General features: G+C 34.7%; 1 protein-coding gene across 3 annotated transcripts; it reads left to right on the top strand.

Annotated features, from left to right (window-relative positions):
- The first annotated feature begins 1,580 nt into the window (after positions 1-1,580).
- On the top strand, positions 1,581-20,481 carry LOC307119805 (MSS51 mitochondrial translational activator). 3 transcript variants are annotated; one of them, XM_079806356.1, is made up of 7 exons: positions 1,581-1,747; positions 2,124-2,311; positions 2,412-2,558; positions 7,257-7,381; positions 7,461-8,024; positions 12,790-12,883; positions 18,226-20,481. In XM_079806356.1, exons 2-7 carry the CDS (start codon positions 2,154-2,156, stop codon positions 18,416-18,418), a joined length of 1,281 nt encoding a protein of 426 aa, XP_079662482.1. In that variant the 5' UTR covers positions 1,581-1,747; positions 2,124-2,153; the 3' UTR covers positions 18,419-20,481. The 3 variants fall into 3 exon arrangements, with proteins under 3 accessions (XP_079662482.1, XP_079662483.1, XP_079662484.1); XM_079806357.1 differs by having other exon boundaries at positions 1,595-1,759; XM_079806358.1 differs by having other exon boundaries at positions 1,650-1,747; positions 2,249-2,311.
- The last annotated feature ends 88 nt before the right edge of the window (positions 20,482-20,569 follow it).

Here is a 20,569-nt window from a genome sequence, read left to right as displayed (position 1 = left end):
AAATCAAATAAAAAATATATAATTGACGAAATTGTATATAATATATATATATATATAATGAATAACTGTATTTGTTGAAATATAATTAAAAATATTTTTAAAAAATCATACAATTCTATATTATATAATTTCATTATATAATTTTTATATATATATTGTATATGATTTTATTTATTTCATCATATAATTATATGAAGACAATGAACAATGAATCATTTAATAAAATCATATTTATGAGGTAATGAAAAATAAATTAAACAGTCATAACTATGACAAAATTATATGAAATGTATTATTCTGTATATATAATTTAATAAATTGTGTATTATATGATGAAATAACAATAAATAATTAAATAAAATCATATATATATGAGATAATAAAAAATACATTAATTGAATAGTAAAATCATATTATTCTAGATTTCATGGTATAATTATATATTTATATATATATATATATATATATATATATATATATATATTAAAACAATAAATATGTAAATAAAATCATATATATTTATATGAGATAATGAAAAATAAATTAATTGAATAGTCATAATGATTACATTATTATTATTCCATATATAATTTAATAAATAATGTATTATATGATAAAATAATGAAATATAATTAAATAAATAAAATCATATAATTCTATATTAGTATATATCTTATTTCATTATATAATTTTATATAACTTATGTATATATGATTGTATACATTTTTCATTAATTCATGTAATTATATGACGACATAATGAACAATTAAATAAAATATATATTTATATGAGATAATGAAAAATAAAATTAAACAGTCATAATTATGACAAAATAAAATATAAATGACAAAATTATATGAAATTATTATTCCATATATAATTTAATAAATAAATTAGGTATTATATGATGAAATAATGAAAATTAATTAAATAAAATCATATAATTCTATATTATTATATATTTAATTGTATAATTATTTATATTTTTATATATATATATATATAATTATAAGACAATGAACATTAAATAAAATCATAATGAAGTAAATAAATTAGTCATAATTATGAAATGATTATTATATTTATATAATTAAATGTATTATACGATAAAATAATGAAATAAATAAAATCATGTATATTTATGAGATAATGAAAAATAAATGAAATGGTCGTAATTATGACAAAATAAAAATGATGAAATTATTAATCCATATATCATTTAATAAATAATGTATTATATGGTTAAATAATGAAAAATTATTAAATAAACGACCCAGAACTGTCATAAACACTTTGATCATAGATATGCATTTAATATTTGATCGCAAATTCCAGCAGAAGTCTTTTTTAAATTTAAAATCGCACGAGTTCCTTCCCGAGGATCAGGGCATGTTTGATGATATCCGGGGATGAGGAGAGCGAGGGCATTTCTGGGCCAATAATAGAGCGAGGCTCTGGATCTGCGGGGGTCCGGAGCTCTTTAGGAAACTCTAGAGCCCCGTCGGGGGGGAAGGGGTCTTCTGGGTAATCTGAACACGTCCCCAGAGACTCAACCTGGACGAGTGTCAGTCTCTCCCCTCATCCCAAAAAAGGAGAGAGGGATGAGTGCATGACAAAGAGAGGTGGAGTTACTGCAGCCGTCCGGACCTGAAGCAGCAGCAGAAGCACATCGTGACTGGATCTGCCCTTTCATCAACTTCAAGAGTCCTGATCTGAAGAACTCTTTATTTTTCTGCATCTCCTACATGTGAGTACGCAGGTATAAATATATTAGAAATACTGTGTTAAACTCTCTCTCCGTCTGTCCTTTCACTTTTATGGTTGTAAAGATTGATGGCTCTGTTTGTGAGTGTCTGATGTGAAATATTGGAGCTGTGCCGTGTGCTTGATCCTGTTAGTTCACACTGTGCCTCTACTCCAGCCTTCGCTTTGATGCTTTACTGTCAAGGATTCACGTCTGTAGTCGATGTGTCAATCAGATATGAATGTTATGATAATGTTGTGAATTTCACAACGAAATGTCTGCTTCACCTCCTAAAAACTCAGCTTTGATCGCAGGAATAAATTACATTTGAAAATATATTCACAGAGTAATATTTCCCATCTGACTGTATTTTTATCAGATAAATGCAGCCGTGGTGAGTTGTTTTAAAATGGCCGGTCCGGTTCCAGCACTCCCAGACTCTTTTACTCCGAGTTCAAACAGCATTTACTCGGATCAGTTTGGTTTTTACTCTCTGGACTCTAGGGTTCCTGGACTTTCTAAGGTCATCTTAGACAAACTCAACATGAAAGACTATGAGGATTACAGGTGAGAAACACACACACACACACACACACACACACACACACAGTGTGAAATGAGTAGCATTCAGATGTTGTCACACTTTCTCTCTCTCTCTCTCTTTCAGGGCAGCACTGGAGGGCAAAGGCAAGGTGGGCTTTCGCTCTCACAAAGAAATGTTTCAAAATCTAGAAGACACGTTTAAATTCTGCGCCTGCTGCTCCAAACTACCGTCCAACCTTCCAGATCCTGCAGCGCTCAAACGCTGCATTAAGTGAGTGTCAAGCACTGCTGGGACGATAAGGGGAACAGATTTATGACATTTAAATTATTTCATAGTTCACTTTTTTAGCACGATTGCTCTGCTAACAACGCAAGGCCAAATCCACCACATGAGAAAAACATCAAGCTTTTGTAAATCATTTTTATGACATAAAACGTCGAAATTAGGACATACTAAATCATCATTATGAGATTAAAAGTCAAAATTATGACATAAAAGGTTGAAATTATAACAAGTCAAAATCATGACAAATCATAAAATTTGACATTGACACTGAAATTTATTTTAATATGAGTCATATTTATGACATAAGTCCAAATTGACATAAAAAGTCAGAAATTATTACAGAAAAAGCTAAAAATTCTGGTTTAAAGTCATAATTATGACAAGTTGTCTAAATTATGACTTTGAAGTTCATAATTAGAAAGTCAAAATTATGATAAATGTCAACATTCTGACTTACAAAGCCTTATTCATGACATAAGTTGAAATTATAACAAAAAGTTGAAATTCTGGTTTAAAAAATAATTGACAGTTGAAATTGACTTAAAAAATCACAATAACCTTAAAAGTCGAAATTATGATATTAAAGTCTTAATTATAACATGAAAAGTCAAAATTATGATATAAAAAGTCAATAAAAAAATTTCATAAAAGCCAAATTATGACAATGAAAAGTCAAATGAAATTATGACAAAAAAATTATCAACAGTCGCAATTATAACAAAGTCACTATGGCATAAAAAAAATCTAAATTATGACATCATAGCGAAATTATGACAAATAATTATGACCTGAAAAGTCAAATGATATGACAAAAAAGGACATAAAAAGTCGAAGTCTTTTTTTTTTTTTTAATTATGACAAAAAAAATCTAAATTATGATGTATAAAGTAGAATATTTATAGCATAGAAAGTTGAAATTGAAACATTAAAGTCATAATTATGACAATTAAAAATTATGAAAAATAAATCGAAATTATGACACAAGTCGAAATTGACATGAAAAGTCAAAATTATGACAAAAAAAGTCAATTATGGTATAAAAAGTCAAATGAAATTATGACAATGATATCAAAATTATAAGTGATTATGGCATAAAAAAATCTAAATTATGACATAAAAGTGAAATTTTGACACAAAATTAGGACATGAAAAGTCAAATGAAATCATAACAAAAAGTCATGGCATAAAAAAATTTCATTATGACAAAAAAAATCTAAATTATGATGTATAAAGTAGAAATTATATAAAATCATAGTTATAGCATAGACAGTTGAAATTGTCATAAAAAGCCATAATTATGACATAAAAAGTCATGACAGAAAGTCATTATTTCGACGCTTTTTTAACTTTAATCTCATAATTATGACCTAGTATGTTATATTTATGATGTTGATGTATGATGTGGTGCAGCTGGGCTTCCACAGGTAACCAGCGGGTCATGTTGGTCAGGCTTTTAGCAGTGTATTGTGGAGTGTTTTAAACATGCGGTAAAGCAGGGACATAAAACAGCAAACTCTCTCTCTCCGAGTGTGTCAGTAATCCCTCATTCCCACAGCTGGTGCTGTCTCTCCTGCAGCGCGTGGCGATCGGCTCGGATCACAGTCCTCCTTAAGACTTCTGCCCTCACATTATCACCAGCTTAACACACTTACACAGCCAATGCAAGATGTTAACACCTCTATCTGAACACCAAGACATAATGCTATGCGCTAACATGCTAATGATAAACCATCAAACAATTCATAAATCAAGTGAGACAGCCTGTTCAAAACCACAGTAATCCCATAGTTTAACTATATGGGATTTTGCTAGCTTTTATAAAAATGAACTATGGTTTTACTACAGGAACCATAATTTAACTATGAAGCTTGTAGTAAAACCATAGCAACTGCAGCGCTTATGAAAATAAGCCATTGTTTTACTACAGTAACAATGGTTCAACTGTGATATTTCAAATCATAGCAACCACAGTCAGACAATTACTGTTTTTACTACAGCAAAATCCTATTAAAGAAAATATTGTAGCATTTGCAGCCTTGTTTTTTATCATTGAATCGCATGTCTGACCCCGAATTTCCCTGGTGTAGTTCAGTTCACACTGATCTGGGCCTGAAGAAGACACTGCAAAGATCCGACCACAGACATTCACCTAAAAATAGCACACCCAGTTCACCCAGTACTGAGTAACGCTGGAGGCCAGTTGGGCTTCTTCCATCAGGCTTTCATTGTATCCAGCCTTAACCTTACTTAAGAAGCCACTCTACTAACAGTTATTATATATATGTGCACATTTTAGAGTGGCCTTTTATTGTGGCCAGCCTAAGGCACACCTGTGCAATAATCATGTGTCTAATCAGCATCTTGATATGCCACACCTGTGAGGTGGATGGATTATCTCGGCAAAGGAGAAGTGCTCACTAACACAGATTTGGACAGATTTGTGAACAATATTTAAGAGAAATAGGCCTTTTGTGTACATAGAAAAAGTCTTGGATCTTTGAGTTCAGCTCATGAAAAATGGGGGCAAAAACAAAATTGTTGCGTTAATTATGACATCGAAAACAAATTACGGCATTAAAAAGTTTAAATTATGATGTAAAAATTCTGGTTTAAAGTCATAATTATGACAAGTCGTCTAAATTATGACTTTGAAGATCATAATTATTACTTTAGAAAGTCAAAATGATGACAAATGTCAACATTTTGACTTACAAAGCCATATTTATGACATAAAAAGTTGAAATTATGACAAAAAGTTGAAATTCTGGTGTAAAAAAACATAATTATGACACGAATTTGAAATTGACTTTAAAAATCATAGACAAAGTCTTAGATCTTTGAGTTCAGCTCATGAAAAATGGGGGCAAAAACAAAAGTGTTGCGTTTATAATTTTGTTCAGTGTGTGTGTATATATATATATATATATATATATATATATATATATATATATATATATATATATATATATTATAAATAAATAATAAATAATATTAAATAATATATAAATTATGTATAAAATTTACAATTACATATTTAATAGGCTATTATAAATATTTGTTTTTAAATGAAAATATAAAACAAAAAAATATATAACATGTAGAATTGCATATTTAATACTATAAATTTTATATATATATATATATATATATATATATATATATATATATATATATATATATATATATATATATATATATATATATATATATATATATATATATATATATATATTAGTGCTGTCAATTGATTAAAAAATTAACTAGATTAATCACAACATTTTTCTGTGATTAATGACGATTAAAAACATTTTATAATGTAATAAGTTCACAGTTAACCTCTGAATTAATGTAGAAACATCATGAATGCAGTATGGCATCTTTCCCATTTTCTCACCTCTTTTAGTTCATTTAATATGTTATTTAACTCATTTAAGACTGCTCTTATGAGAATACTACACAAAACATGCGTTTTGGCATAATTCTGTGTTATTGTTCATTCAAGTGTGAAAAAGGGTTCGATACTGGCGCACATCTTTCTGTGTGTTTGTGTGTGTGTGTGTGTGTTTGTGTGTGTGTGTGTGTGTGTGTGTGTGTGTGTGTGTGTGTGTGTGTGTGTGTGTGTGTGTGTGTGTGTGTCAGGACATTCACAGAAAGCGTGTTCTCTTTTGTCTTGTCGCACTTGAATGGTTTAAAAGCATTTGCATGAATAAGAGCGTGATCATATAATGTAACGCTAGCCAAAGGATGACAGAAAAAACGGATGCTGCGTGTTAAACTGGAAAAATGAACACGTGTTTGGATTTAAATAGGCAAATGCTATGTCTATGATTGGATGATTATTGCAGTGATTATGTTTCTAGCATGTTATATGTTTGGCAACTGTTCTTCTAACCCTAACTGATGGAGTGTGTAGCTTTTCATTTCTTAAACAGCTACGTATGAAGACACATCACGGCGATATAATCCAGGATGACAATGTCCAGATTCATCAGCTCAGACTGCGAGAGAAAGGTTGTGAGTGAGCATGAAGAATAATTTTCACACATGAAGTCCAGAGTCTTTGGGATGTGCTGGTGGAGACTTTACACAGTGCTGGACTCTTGCATTGGCAATACAAGATCCTGTCCAAAAATCACAATAACATCACAACATTTATTTCCATCAAGAGGTGCATTCATCTTTGGTCAAGATCTTGTATAGTGACATCATCATCCTGGAATATGGACGTGATGTGTCTTCATACATGGCTGTTTAAGAAATGAAAAGCTACACACTCCATCAGTGAGGGTTAGAAGAACTGTTGGCAAATATATAACTAGAAACATAATCATAACCAAACAGCTACTTTTTTTTTAGCCGGGCACTTGCTACTAAGAGTATGTTTTGGTTATACAAAATGTACCACATATTCTATATATAAAAAAGTTGGTTATGTCTCCTTTTGTCTCTGACAGCTGTTCTTCTAAAAGCCTGCAGAGGTGAAAAGTTTATGACAGGGTCACACGCACCACATGATGCAGCGCCACAATAAAGACTTAAAGTACTGAAATGATGAGGGCAGCTTCTAAAAACAGCACAGCCCTTTTTAATCTGCCTGTTGAAACCTCGACTCGTAATGATATCACGTAATATGTTTAGTGCTAGAATGTATTAACTCTGTGTTCGTGTGCTTTGTCGTCTCAGGTGTCTGAATGTGTATTACTGCAGCAAAGACTGTCAGAAGAAGGACTGGTCTTTGCATAAGAAGTTCTGTAAAATGCTCCACAAGGTCTCCATTGACAGGCTGGTGGAGTGGCTCGTTCACAAAGGTGAGAGAGAACCGCGTATATGTGGTTGCTAGGGAGTCGTGAGTGGTTGCTAGGTAATGTTCTGTCGATCATCCAATAGGAGATCTTCCGTTTTCTACGGAGGTGTGGTCTCGTCCCGCTAAAGACGTCAAGTGTTGGGACGACTGGGTCCCTATGCAAGGAGATCTGACACCCCGTCTGGAGCCCATCCTGTCCGGAAAAAACATGACGGAGCTCTGGACCAATGCCTGCAGGGCGCGGCCGGAGGAGGCGGAGCTTAGCAAGTCCGTGTGGCGGGTGTGCAGCGAGTTCTTCTCTCGGTCGCTGACAGTGGGCCTCGGGATTCAGATGTCCCGTCTGGACCCGTATTCACGCCCTCTGACCGTACATCTAGTCGGGGCCGGTCACAACGAGACCCTGGGAGCCAGAACCACAGACATGGACGAGCTCAGCCGCATGTTCCCGGGGCACCAGGGGCTGGAGGTGGTGATGGTGGGGCCCGAGGTGGTCAAGGGGCCCATCATGAGGCCTCCGCTGAGGGCGTTCGGGCCCCGGGGAAGAGTGTACATCAGCGCTTACAAGGGCCTCTACCACCAGTTCTGGGAGGAAGTTGTAGAGAAAGGAGAAGCGGCCAAACCAGATCTAGTGGTTGGATTTCACCCAGGTACAAACAAACCTCCGCAAAACATCCATAGCATACCACAAACTATTAAAGGGTTAGTTCACCCAAAAATGAAAATTCTGTCATTAATGACTTCCCCTCATGTCGTTCGACACCCGTCAGACCTCCGTTCATCTTCAGAACACAAATGAAGATATTTTAGTTGAAATCTGATGGCTCTGAAAGGCCTCCATTGGCTCAATGGCACTTTACACTCTCAAGACCCTTAAAAGGTACTAAAGACGTCATTACAAAGTCCATCTCACTACAGTGGTTCTACAATAACTTTATGAATCGGCGACAATAGTTTTTGTGCGCAAAAAAACCCTAAATAACGACTTATATAGTGATGACGATTTCAAAACACGGCCTCCTGAAGCTTCGAAGCGTTATGAATCAGTGAGTCGAATCATGATTCGGATCGCGTGTCAAACCGCCAAACTGATGAAATTTGGCGATTCAAACTGCTGAATCGACTCACTGATTCATAACGCTTCGAAGCTTCATGAGGCCGGGTTTTGAAATCGTCATCACTATGTAAGGCGTTATTTAGCGTTTTTTTGCGCACAAAAACTATTCTCCCCGATTCATAAAGTTATTTTAGAACCATTGAGCCAATGGAGGCCTTTCAGAGCCATCAGATTTCAACTAAAATATCTTCATTTGTGTTCTGAAGATGAACGGAGGTCTGACGGGTGTCGAACGACAGAAGGGTAAGTAATTAATGACAGAATTTTCATTTTTGGGTGAACTAACCCTTTAACAAATTCTGGTCTCAGGCCATCAGGATCATAGATATCCATAATAAAGGCTAGATGTCTCACGGCGGAGTCTATAACGTCATCACCGGCGGCCATCTTGTCACAGGCAGGGCTCTGTGGTAGCTGATGATCTGCACGAACACAAATACTCTTATCTCGCTGAAATCTTGACGGATTTACAAATGGTTTGGTTTCTTACAAACCTTATTAACGTGGCTATAATTATGGATGCTTGAACAAATTGTGAATCATTTTTCTTAAGTATGCAGTGTCATAACTACATCTCTGACGTTTATAACAAACCAAACAGTTTGAAACTTGAAAATTGAGCAAGTTATGGTTAAAAAGTGCAAGCACCCATGAAAACACTGTTACGAGTGAGCGAGCTGACTGTGACAAGATGGCCGCCAGGTGCGGATGTCGACCTCCATTGGCTAGCAGAGCGCACGAGACATCTAGCCTTTATTATGGATATCTATGATCAGGATCCCATGGTGTTAAGACTTGTATGGCTTAATATAACATAAATTATGTCTCTTACTGAAATAAGTAATAGAAAACTCATGAAAAATCCACGTTATTTAAAAAATCCATTACATATTTGGACAATGGGCGGCGCCATTTTGTTTGCGTTCTATGTCGATGACGTAGAATGGTTGCACTCGGCAATCGACTGGCGGTAGCTATTTTTACCACAACACAACTCGAAAAATGTTTCAGAGTTAAACAAAACCAATGAATTGCTTTATTTGTAAATGACTGCTTTGACCTATAGGATTAATTACGCTTGATATATTGATCATGCTCACAAGCATTGAGGATCTTAATTAGGCGCACAACATCAAACTTCTATTAACCTAATTAACCTTAAAGCACACTTATGTAAATAGCTGAAGATAATTAGCATCATTTTTTTGAAGCAGTTAATTGAAATGAATAGCATGTTCGATGTGTGTAGAGAGTCTGAGGTGTTGAGGAGTTCGCTAGGAGAGAGATTTGACTTTCACTGCGCGCGGTCTGTTGTCTTCGTGTTCACACGTTTGACCCTTCGAACTCCAGTGGGGGGTTTAGTTTCCATCTATAGCATCAGACGGATGTTTCTTTTAGGGAGATTCACTCTGTAGACAGGTGCCACTTTACCAGCGCCGTAATTCATCCCTGTCTGACTTTTACTAGCCGTGATTCAGAGTAACAGCTGAGAGTTTGAGAGATCCCTGAGCAGTTTACCAGAATGACCAACCAGTCACACACACCCTGACTGAACAATATTTTACCAGTAACATTAGCGTTTGCCGGGACAGGGGAGGTGTAGTGGTTAAAGCCCGGACTGGTCACCCTGCTGGTTCTAACCCTGTGAGGTGTAAGATGAGCTCTAACTGAGGATTATCTCTGTAATAAGTGAGCTGTGAGTTACTAAATGAGCAGTTACTTATTTACTTAGCGGTCAAATCAACTTAAACTGTCATAAATCTTTGATCTCTTTTTAAATATATGACACTTGCCAGATTATTGCTGAAGTGGAAAAAAGTATGTTTCTTTTTATGAAAATGTTTTATATTAAATGTATATTTTCCAAAACATGTTTTACTCTAAATCTGCGATAAAATCAAGTTGTGTTCCAAATTTGAGCATTATCTTTCAGTGCGATTTTGTTTGGACGCAGTACCAAAATGTTCCACTAGATGAAATTTGTTTTACACATAGACTGTATAAAATAGTGGGCGTAGTGTCCGTGACGTCAGCCGTAGGTTTCTGAAGTGCATATTTTAAACCCAAAGTGGGCGGAGCCGGCCGTCTCCATAGAGACAGAGCGTATTTAGGCCACGCCCACACCGGGGGGGGGAAACAATCCAACGCTCTCCATTGACTTTGCATTGAGTGAGGCTGCGTCCTTGTCATCTCGGACTTATAACAAAAAACAGAACAATGTCTAAAAGCTGATATGTGACAAAGTGTACAGCAAACAAGCTAAAAAACACAAAAATAAGTTTTTATAAGCTGTCGACCCAAAAAAACGAGAGTTTAAGGAGACAAAAGTGGATAAAGGCAGTAAAACGTGACGCTTCAGCAGGAAGAATGGGTCAATTTTGGGATCCTGACACTCAGTATGTCTCAGTATGCCTATGTGTGCAGTAAATATGTTGTCACTGTTAAGTCAAATATCCAAATGTCAGTTTTATATATTATATTTCCTGTCGCTGGTTACGTTCCCCTGTAGTGGGTGTACTTCTCAGTGTAATATAACATGTCGCACTCTGTCTCAATGGCCTGTATCCACTTTTTTGTCTTTAAACGCTCGTTCTTTGGGTCAATAGCTTATAAAAACGTCTGGGTTTTTGGTTGTGGGTTTTGTTTAGCTTGTTTGCTGTACACTTTGTCACATATCCGCTTTTATACATTGTTCTGTTTTTTGTTATAAGTCCGAAATGACAAGGAGGCCGCTTCACGCAATACAAAGTCAATGGAGAGCGTTCGATTGTTTTCCCCCCCGGTGGGCGTGGTCTTCAGATTATGACGTGTGTCGCTCTGTCTCCATCTTGGCAGCGCGTCACTCCCTGATAACTGAAAATGGGCAAAGAGGCGGGACGTGGGCGGAGCTGAGGTGACGCAATGACTAACAGACAGCAGATAAACGACAATCCACCTGTCACTCAAAGTGGCCACGCCCTTAATTATGCAGAACTTTAAGGCTTTATATAATGTAAACGAATGAGTTATAAATAAATTCACCCCCCTCACAGTTTTCATGAAGGGCAAAATTAGCCGTATAGACCAAAACCCACAATTTGTCCCAGACTGTAAACATGTGTTCTTCTGCTGTAAAGTTGGTCATTTTAACATGAGCTCAATGAGATTCTGCTCCTTCTGGAGTCTGTCTCTAGTGGCCAGTCCATGAACTGCAGTTTAAGTCACTTCTGTATCGGCTTCAAGAGAAACTGGAGGAGGAGCCGCTTGGTTTGACATTAATTTCCAATGCGCTCATTTGACCGCGAACAATACAAGTGTGAAAAAATTTTTCAGGACCATTTAACGTTTTTGAATCACATTTTTGTGCCATTCCTATGAAATAAAAAACTTTTTTTTAAAAAGGGGGTAAAAATGTGGTCATTTATTATTTTTATTTGATTTTATATAATATTTATATATTCATGTTACATTTTGTATTTATATTATATTTTTTATTTCATATAAACTTAAACATTCTTTTAAAATATGCTTTTTTAAAAAGGGGGTAAAAAATGTGGTCATTTATTATTTTTATTTGATTTTATATAATATTTATATATTCATGTTACATTTTTTATTTATATTATATTTTTTATTTCATATGAACTTAAACATTCTTTTAAAATATGCTTTGATAAAACAGCTAAATATTTCTTAGGAATAGGGATAATAAAATAATCTTTTAATAAAATAATTTCAAGCAAGGTTATTATAATTAATTAAATGTAAAACTAGCCAAAACGATTAATTAAACCATTTTTCCTTGAAATAAAATAAAAATTCACTGAAATGAAATAACTAAAATGAATAAAAACAACAACAAAAAGCTAAAATTGATAAAACAATACAACAAAATGACAACGTTTAACTAAAATTAAAATATGAATAATAACAGTATCTCAATGATACTAAAATAACACTGCTTCCAAGCTGGTCATTTTTCTCAGCTCACTTTCCTGACCGTGCTTTTCCTCCAAACAAGCTTCATATGGACATCATCCGAGCAGTAGAGACAAACCCTCCATCATTCTGACCTGTTATAGCGCTGCTGCTTTTCTAGGTCCCTGAAAGCGCTTATCAACTTTAAATCTGCACATATCCAAACACACACGACAACAACACATCTAATCTGGGAATAGAGGATATATACGCGCTATCAATCATAAAGTGGAGACAAACAAACTAAGGCGGAGATTATCCTGCTAAACTCCCGCTGTGAGTGATTTGATGGATCTGCACCTGTCAGCGTCTGTCCTCTGACTCTCTCTGTCTGTGTGCAGGGTTTCACGCGTCTCTGGGGTTAGGAGAGGGATGGCTGCCCACGTTACTGCTGCTCAGAGACTACAACATCCCATCCGTCTTCACCATGTTCAAGTAGGCGACACACACTCACTCATATACTCCAGTTCAGTGTGTACATGCCTCAACCAACCCGAAGTCATGGGTTTGATTCCAGGGCGTGTGCGTGAAAATAATGTATGCCTTGAAATGCAATGTGTTGGATTAATGTACAGTCGAGTTCTGCAGGTAAAAGCTCCCTTTATGTTCTCCATAGGGAAATTGATTTTGAGCGGCAACTTCTAAACCTTTAAAGGAACACGCTGACTTTTTAGGACTTTATCTTATTCACCGTATCCCCCAGAGTTAGATCAGTCCATACCATCCTCATCTCCGTGCCATAACTGTGTCTGACACACCCACCGCTAGCCTAGCTTAGCACAAAGACTGGAGGTAAATGGCTCCAGCTAGCCTAGCTTAGCACAAAGACTGGAGGTAAATGGCTCCAGCTAGCCTAGCTTAGCACAAAGACTGGAGGTAAATGGCTCCAGCTAGCCTACTGCTCAATAAATGACAAAATAACACCAATATTTTCCTATTTACATGTTGTGATGTGTATAGTTACATCGTGTACTAAGACCGACGGAAAATTAAAAGTTGTGATTTTCTAGGCCAATATGACTAGGTACTATTCTCTCATTCCTGCGTAATAATTAGGGAAATTTTGTGTCGTACCATGAGTGCAGCGGCGCAATGATATTACGCAACGCCTGAAAATAGGCTAACTTCCGTCAACATAACCAACGTGACATCCTGCTTACACAGAGAGTGTGCTGGGGAGTATTTTCTGTGTTTCGCTGCGTAATATCATTGCGAAAATGTTGGTGATATTTTGTCACTTATTGAGCAGTAGGCTAGCTGGAGCCGTTTACCTCCAGTCTTTGTGCTAAGCTAGGCTAGCTGGAGCCGTTTACCTCCAGTCTTTGTGCTAAGCTAGGCTAGTGGTGGGTGCATCAGTTATGGCACAGAGATGAAAATGGTGTGTATGGACTGATCTAACTCTGGGGGATACAGGGAATAGGTTATGATGCAGAAAAAATGTTATGCAGCAAACAAGGGATGACACTCTAAAATATCAAGAGTGCAAAATAGACACATTCATGGATTTGGAATGCCTCATCTCTATTTTAACATGTAATACTGTTTTAATTGAAAAATAATTGAAAAATATATTAGAACGGTTGTTTTCAATGGGGAAAAATAGCTAATAAAAATCAGAGGGTAATAACATTATGCTAGTAACACATTAGAAATGTGCCATATCATGCTAGCAACACTAGCAATGTGTTAACTCATATTAACCCTCTGGTGCTCTTCGGTCATTTCTGACCGGAACATTTTCTGTTTTGAAATTTTTAAAATCACTGCTTCATCGGAATGATATGAAACTTGGTGACTTTTCTTGCATTAGGTATGTAAACACACAAAAAAATAGAGGTCATGATTCGAGCATGCTAACTGGTCGTAAAAAAAAAAAAAGTAATGTTCATTGTCTTCGTCACAAATGACCGACCATAGGAAATGAATGGGAAATCGGCAAAAACACAAACATTCACCGAATATTTGTGTGTACAATCTACAAATCGGCCACAATGCGGAAAAAAAGTACACAGCAGTAAAGGGCTGACACTCTAAAACATCAAGAGTCTGATATTGACACATCCACTCACACACACACACACACACACACCTATGAAAAACTGAACCTATGAATCACATTTGGAATTTTTTTAAATCGCTTCTTCAGAATGATATGAAACTTGGTGACTTTTATGGCATTAGGACTGTGAACATACAGAAAAATTGAGGGCATGATTCGAGCATGCTAAGTGTTCGTAAAAAAATACTCCCATTTGCTCTTTGGTCCAAAACTCTCAAGCCTCTCCATAGAGACCTCTAGTGGTTACACCCATGGTTGCATGATTTCTTAAATAATTCCAAAAGAGGTGCTAATCTGCCTTCAAAAAAAATTATTTTGAAGGCCTAGTCTCTATTTTAACCTGAAATACTGCAATAATTAAACAAAACCCAAAAAAAAGTAAAAAAAAAAAAAAAAAAGGTATAATTTTCAATGGCAAAAATAGACCATAATTATTGCATAAATATTAAAAAATACCACCAAATCATCTCAAAATACAAAATTAAAAAGAAAAAATATTTTTTGAAGAAAAATAAATTGCATTGGGTGGAGGAAGTTTAATTTTTAGCTGTCCGGTCACTTATGACCGGGAAGACAACCAATGCGACCCCTAAACGAAGAGCACCAGAGGGTCAACAACCTGTTAAATCATGCTAACATCATGTAAAATAATCTCAGCAACATGCTAGCAATGTGTTAAATCATATTAACAACCTGTTAAATCATGCTAACATGTATAATAATATCAGCAACATGCTAACATGTATAATAATATCAGCAACATGCTAGCAATGTGTTAAATCATATTAACAACCTGTTAAATCATGCTAACATGTATAATAATCTCAGCAACATGCTAGCAATGTGTTAAATCATATTAACAACCTGTTAAATCATGCTAACATGTATAATAATCTCAGCAACATGCTAGCAATGTGTTAAATCATATTAACAACCTGTTAAATCATGCTAACATCATGTAAAATAATCTCAGCAACATGCTAGCAATGTGTTAAATCATATTAACAACCTGTTAAATCATGCTAACATGTATAATAATATCAGCAACATGCTAGCAATGTGTTAAATCATATTAACAACCTGTTAAATCATGCTAACATGTATAATAATATCAGCAACATGCTAGCAATGTGTTAAATCATATTAACAACCTGTTAAATCATGCTAACATGTATAATAATCTCAGCAACATGCTAGCAATGTGTTAAATCATATTAACAACCTGTTAAATCATGCTAACATGTATAATAATCTCAGCAACATGCTAGCAATGTGTTAAATCATATTAACAACCTGTTCAATCATGCTAACATGTATAATAATATCAGCAACATGCTAGCAATGTGTTAAATCATATTAACAACCTGTTAAATCATGCTAACATGTATAATAATCTCAGCAACATGCTAGCAATGTGTTAAATCATATTAACAACCTGTTAAATCATGCTAACATCATGTAAAATAATCTCAGCAACATGCTAGCAATGTGTTAAATCATATTAACAACCTGTTAAATAATGCTAACATGTAAAATAATACCTAGCAACATGCTAGCAATGTGTTAAATCATATTAACAACCTGTTAAATCATGCTAACATGTATAATAATATCAGCAACATGCTAGCAATGTGTTAAATCATATTAACAACCTGTTAAATCATGCTAACATGTATAATAATATCAGCAACATGCTAGCAATGTGTTAAATCATATTAACAACCTGTTAAATCATGCTAACATGTAAAATAATATCAGCAACATGCTAGCAATGTGTTAAATCATATTAACAACCTGTTAAATCATGCTAACATGTAAAATAATATCAGCAACATGCTAGCAATGTGTTAAATCATATTAACAACCTGTTAAATCATGCTAACATGTAAAATAATACCTAGCAACATGCTAGCAATGTGTTAAATCATATTAACAACCTGTTAAATCATGCTAACATGTATAATCTCAGCAACATGCTAGCAATGTGTTAAATCAAATTAACAACCTGTTAAATCATGCTAACATCATGTAAAATAATGCTAGCAACATGCTAGCAATGTGTTAAATCATATTAACAACCTGTTAAATCATGCTAACATGTATAATAATATCAGCAACATGCTAGCAATGTGTTAAATCATATTAACAACCTGTTAAATCATGCTAACATGTATAATATCAGCAACATGCTAGCAATGTGTTAAATCATATTAACAATCTGTTAAATCATGCTAACATGTAAAATAATCTCAGCAACATGCTAGCAATGTGTTAAATCATATTAACAACCTGTTAAATCATGCTAACATGTAAAATAATGCTAGCAACATGTTAGCAATGTGTTAAATCATATTAACAACCTGTTAAATAATGCTAACATGTCAAATAATGCTAGCAACATGCTAGCAATGTGTTAAATCATATTAACAACCTGTTAAATCATGCTAACATCATGTAAAATAATGCTAGAAACATGCTAGCAATGTGTTAAATCATTTTAACAACCTGTTAAATCATGCTAACATGTAAAATAATGCTAGCAACATGCTAGCAATGTGTTAAATTATATTAACAACCTGTTAAATCATGCTAACATGTAAAATAATACCTAGCAACATGCTAGCAATGTGTTAAATCATATTAACAACCTGTTAAATAATGCTAACATGTCAAATAATGCTAGCAACATGCTAGCAATGTGTTAAATCATATTAACAACCTGTTAAATCATGCTAACATCATGTAAAATAATGCTAGAAACATGCTAGCAATGTGTTAAATCATTTTAACAACCTGTTAAATCATGCTAACATGTAAAATAATGCTAGCAACATGCTAGCAATGTGTTAAATCATATTAACAACCTGTTAAATCATGCTAACATGTAAAATAATGCTAGCAACATGCTAGCAATGTGTTAAATCATATTAACAACCTGTTAAATAATGCTAACATGTAAAATAATGCTAGCAACATGCTAGCAATGTGTTAAATCATATTAACAACCTGTTAAATCATGCTAACATCATGTAAAATAATGCTAGCAACATGCTAGCAATGTGTTAAATCATATTAACAACCTGTTAAATAATGCGAACATGTCAAATAATGCTAGCAAACATGCTAGCAATGTGTTAAATCATGTAAACAACCTGTTAAATCATGCTAACATCATGTAAAATAATGCTAGCAACATGCTAGCAATGTGTTAAATCATATTAACAACCTGTTAAATAATGCTAACATGTCAAATAATGCTAGCAAACATGTTAGCAATGTGTTAAATCATGTAAACAACCTGTTAAATCATGCTAACATCATGTAAAATAATGCTAGCAACATGCTAGCAATGTGTTAAATCATATTAACAACCTGTTAAATAATGCTAACATCATGTAAAATAATGATAGCAATGTGTTAAATCATGCTAACATCATGTTAATCTGTTTTTGTGATGGACTTTATTGCCTTCAAAACATTCAAACTTTAAAACTGCTTCAAACTGAAAACCTTCAAACTTTTTCAAACTTTCTGGCCTGGCTTTTTCAAGCCAACTTCAAAGTTTGAAAGTAACTTCCTGCCACCATAGTGCGCTCGCAGCTGCTGACTGTGACTCTATTGCTCTGAGGTGTTGTCAATTCGATTCAAAGTCATGCTCGTTCGTGGATCGTCCGTCCTTTACTGTGTCGTCATCTCTGCTGTGTCTGTGTGTTTGCAGTGATGCAGAGCTGCAGTATTCCTTGCAGATCCTCACAGAACTTGAGACGGACGTGAAAAACACCGGACCGAATCCCTTCAGCTCCCAGAAACCCGAGCAGGTCCTGAGCAGCCCAAACAACCCCCCCAGCTTCTGCAACGCCTTTTATATTCACTTCCAGGGTCTGCTGGAGACACGACAGGAGGAAGAGTAGATTCACAGGAGGAAGAGTAGATTCACAGGAGGAAGAGTAGATTCACAGGAGGAAGAGTAGATTCACAGGAGGAAGAGTAGATTCACAGGAGGAAGAGTAGATTCACAGGAGGAAGAGTAGATTCACAGGAGGAAGAGTAGATTCACAGGAGGAAGAGTAGATTCACAGGAGGAAGAGTAGATTCACAGGAGGAAGAGTAGATTCACAGGAGGAAGAGTAGATTCACAGGAGGAAGAGTAGATTCACAGAGACGTTTGCTTTCTGAATGCATTTCTCACAGACGCCACCACACACATCTTTAAAAAGTTGTCTATTGGAATTAGAGTAGAATATTCGTCTGTTTATTGAGAGGGTTAAAGGGATAGTTCACCCAAAAATGAAAATGAGCCCATGATTTACTCACGCTCAAGCCATCCTATAGGTGTAAATGACATTCTTCTTACAGACGACCCTCGTTTATGGGGGTCAGGGGTTATTTAGTTACATTTAGTTAGCTCCGAAAGCGAGATATTTTAGTTTTTAAAGTTTTAAAAGTGGTTATTTTTCATACACACATGCACCACTTCGCTTCAGAAGGCCTTTATTAACCCCTCGGAGCTGTGTGGAGCAGTTATATGATGGATAGATGCACTTTTATGGACTTCAAAACAAACTGCCATTATAAAGCTTTGAAGAACCAGGATTTTTTTTAATATAACTCTGATTGTAGAATAACGTAATATACACCTAGGATGGCTTGAGGGTCATTTGTCATTTCTTTGAGCTGAATACCTCCCCCTAGTGTTGCACCTCGGTCACTGCACCTACATAACACCTGTAGGGTCCTGCTTAAAGCGATTTAGTAGTCAGCCTAAGATGCCTGTCAGTAAAGCAAAAAACAGCTTTCAACCGTTGTCATGACAAATCAAGTCCTCCCTCGAAATCTTGTCTCCCCAAACTGTCAGTTCATGATTATCCTAAGTTTATACAAATTATATTAATTGAAAATACGCATAGCTTACTTTATAAAGCGTACGAAAACACATTAGTGCATAATAAAACCAATTGAATGTAATTTCTTACACTTGATTAACTGTTAATAAATAAATAATAATTATTCATTATTCATTTGTTTTATTTATAACTGAACTATTTGGACATTTAGCACTTAATTTAACACAATTACATTAAAGATGATTGGACATATATGTAGGGTATAAACTAAGCTATCAGGTGAATCGCTTATTTGTATGCTATGCCAGGGGTTTTCAAACTGGGGTCCCCAGAAAATTTTCATAGACAGAAAATATTGTTTAGGGCAAGTTATTTATTTTTCATTGGCTCAAGTTATAAAATATAGATGTGAACCATTACCCTCATTTTTTTAATTGAATGAATGAAAACCTTTTTTCAGTGTTGTAAACAATATTTTGTATTTATAAATGTCACAAAATTTATCTAACAGTTTAAATGTTTTTTCATAAAAATAGATGGAATTTAGGATGGGGGTCCTCATAAAAGATTCATCGTATTTGGGGGTCATAAAGTTTGAAAACCCCTGTGCTATGCTATTATATAAGCTAACTAATTCAGACATAACATAATTATGCAATTTGAACCAATGTGATCGCAATTTGTCACTCCGCCGTATCAATTGTATTTTTCTTTTCTCTTTGGACAAAATCTTGGATGGAAATAAATGGACTTACCTCCAGTGTGTTGACTGGATACTGACCGGCAACGCATATTACAGTTTATTATGCGATTACAGCGCTGATTTTTAGAAATGTTTCAAGAAATAAATGTTTCATCTAAAAATTGCTGTTATTTGCAGCACAATTTATTAAACTTTAGCGCCTCCTAGCGCTGAAATCTGCCATGACATTATTCACTCTTATCGTATTCACAATTATATAATATTGTATTTTAATTTTAAAACAAAAGGACTGTTTTTTTTTTTAGATTTGTGTCAGAATTTGTGTCAGATTGTGTATTATCCCTGTTGTATTTTAGATTCACTTAAGTGAATATTATTTATTTGATATGGACGAAGTATTCTAAAGCTAATAAATTAATGTAAGCAAGTTTTACAGTGTCTGTCTGTCATTGGAAGCCCAACATTGCTTATATATATATATCTCATATATAAAGACTTAATAAAAAAATATATAT

Source organism: Gobio gobio (assembly GCF_949357685.1).
Source record: "Gobio gobio genome assembly, chromosome: 23".
Taxonomy (NCBI): domain Eukaryota; kingdom Metazoa; phylum Chordata; class Actinopteri; order Cypriniformes; family Gobionidae; genus Gobio; species Gobio gobio.
This window is presented reverse-complemented; position numbering and strand designations above follow the sequence as displayed.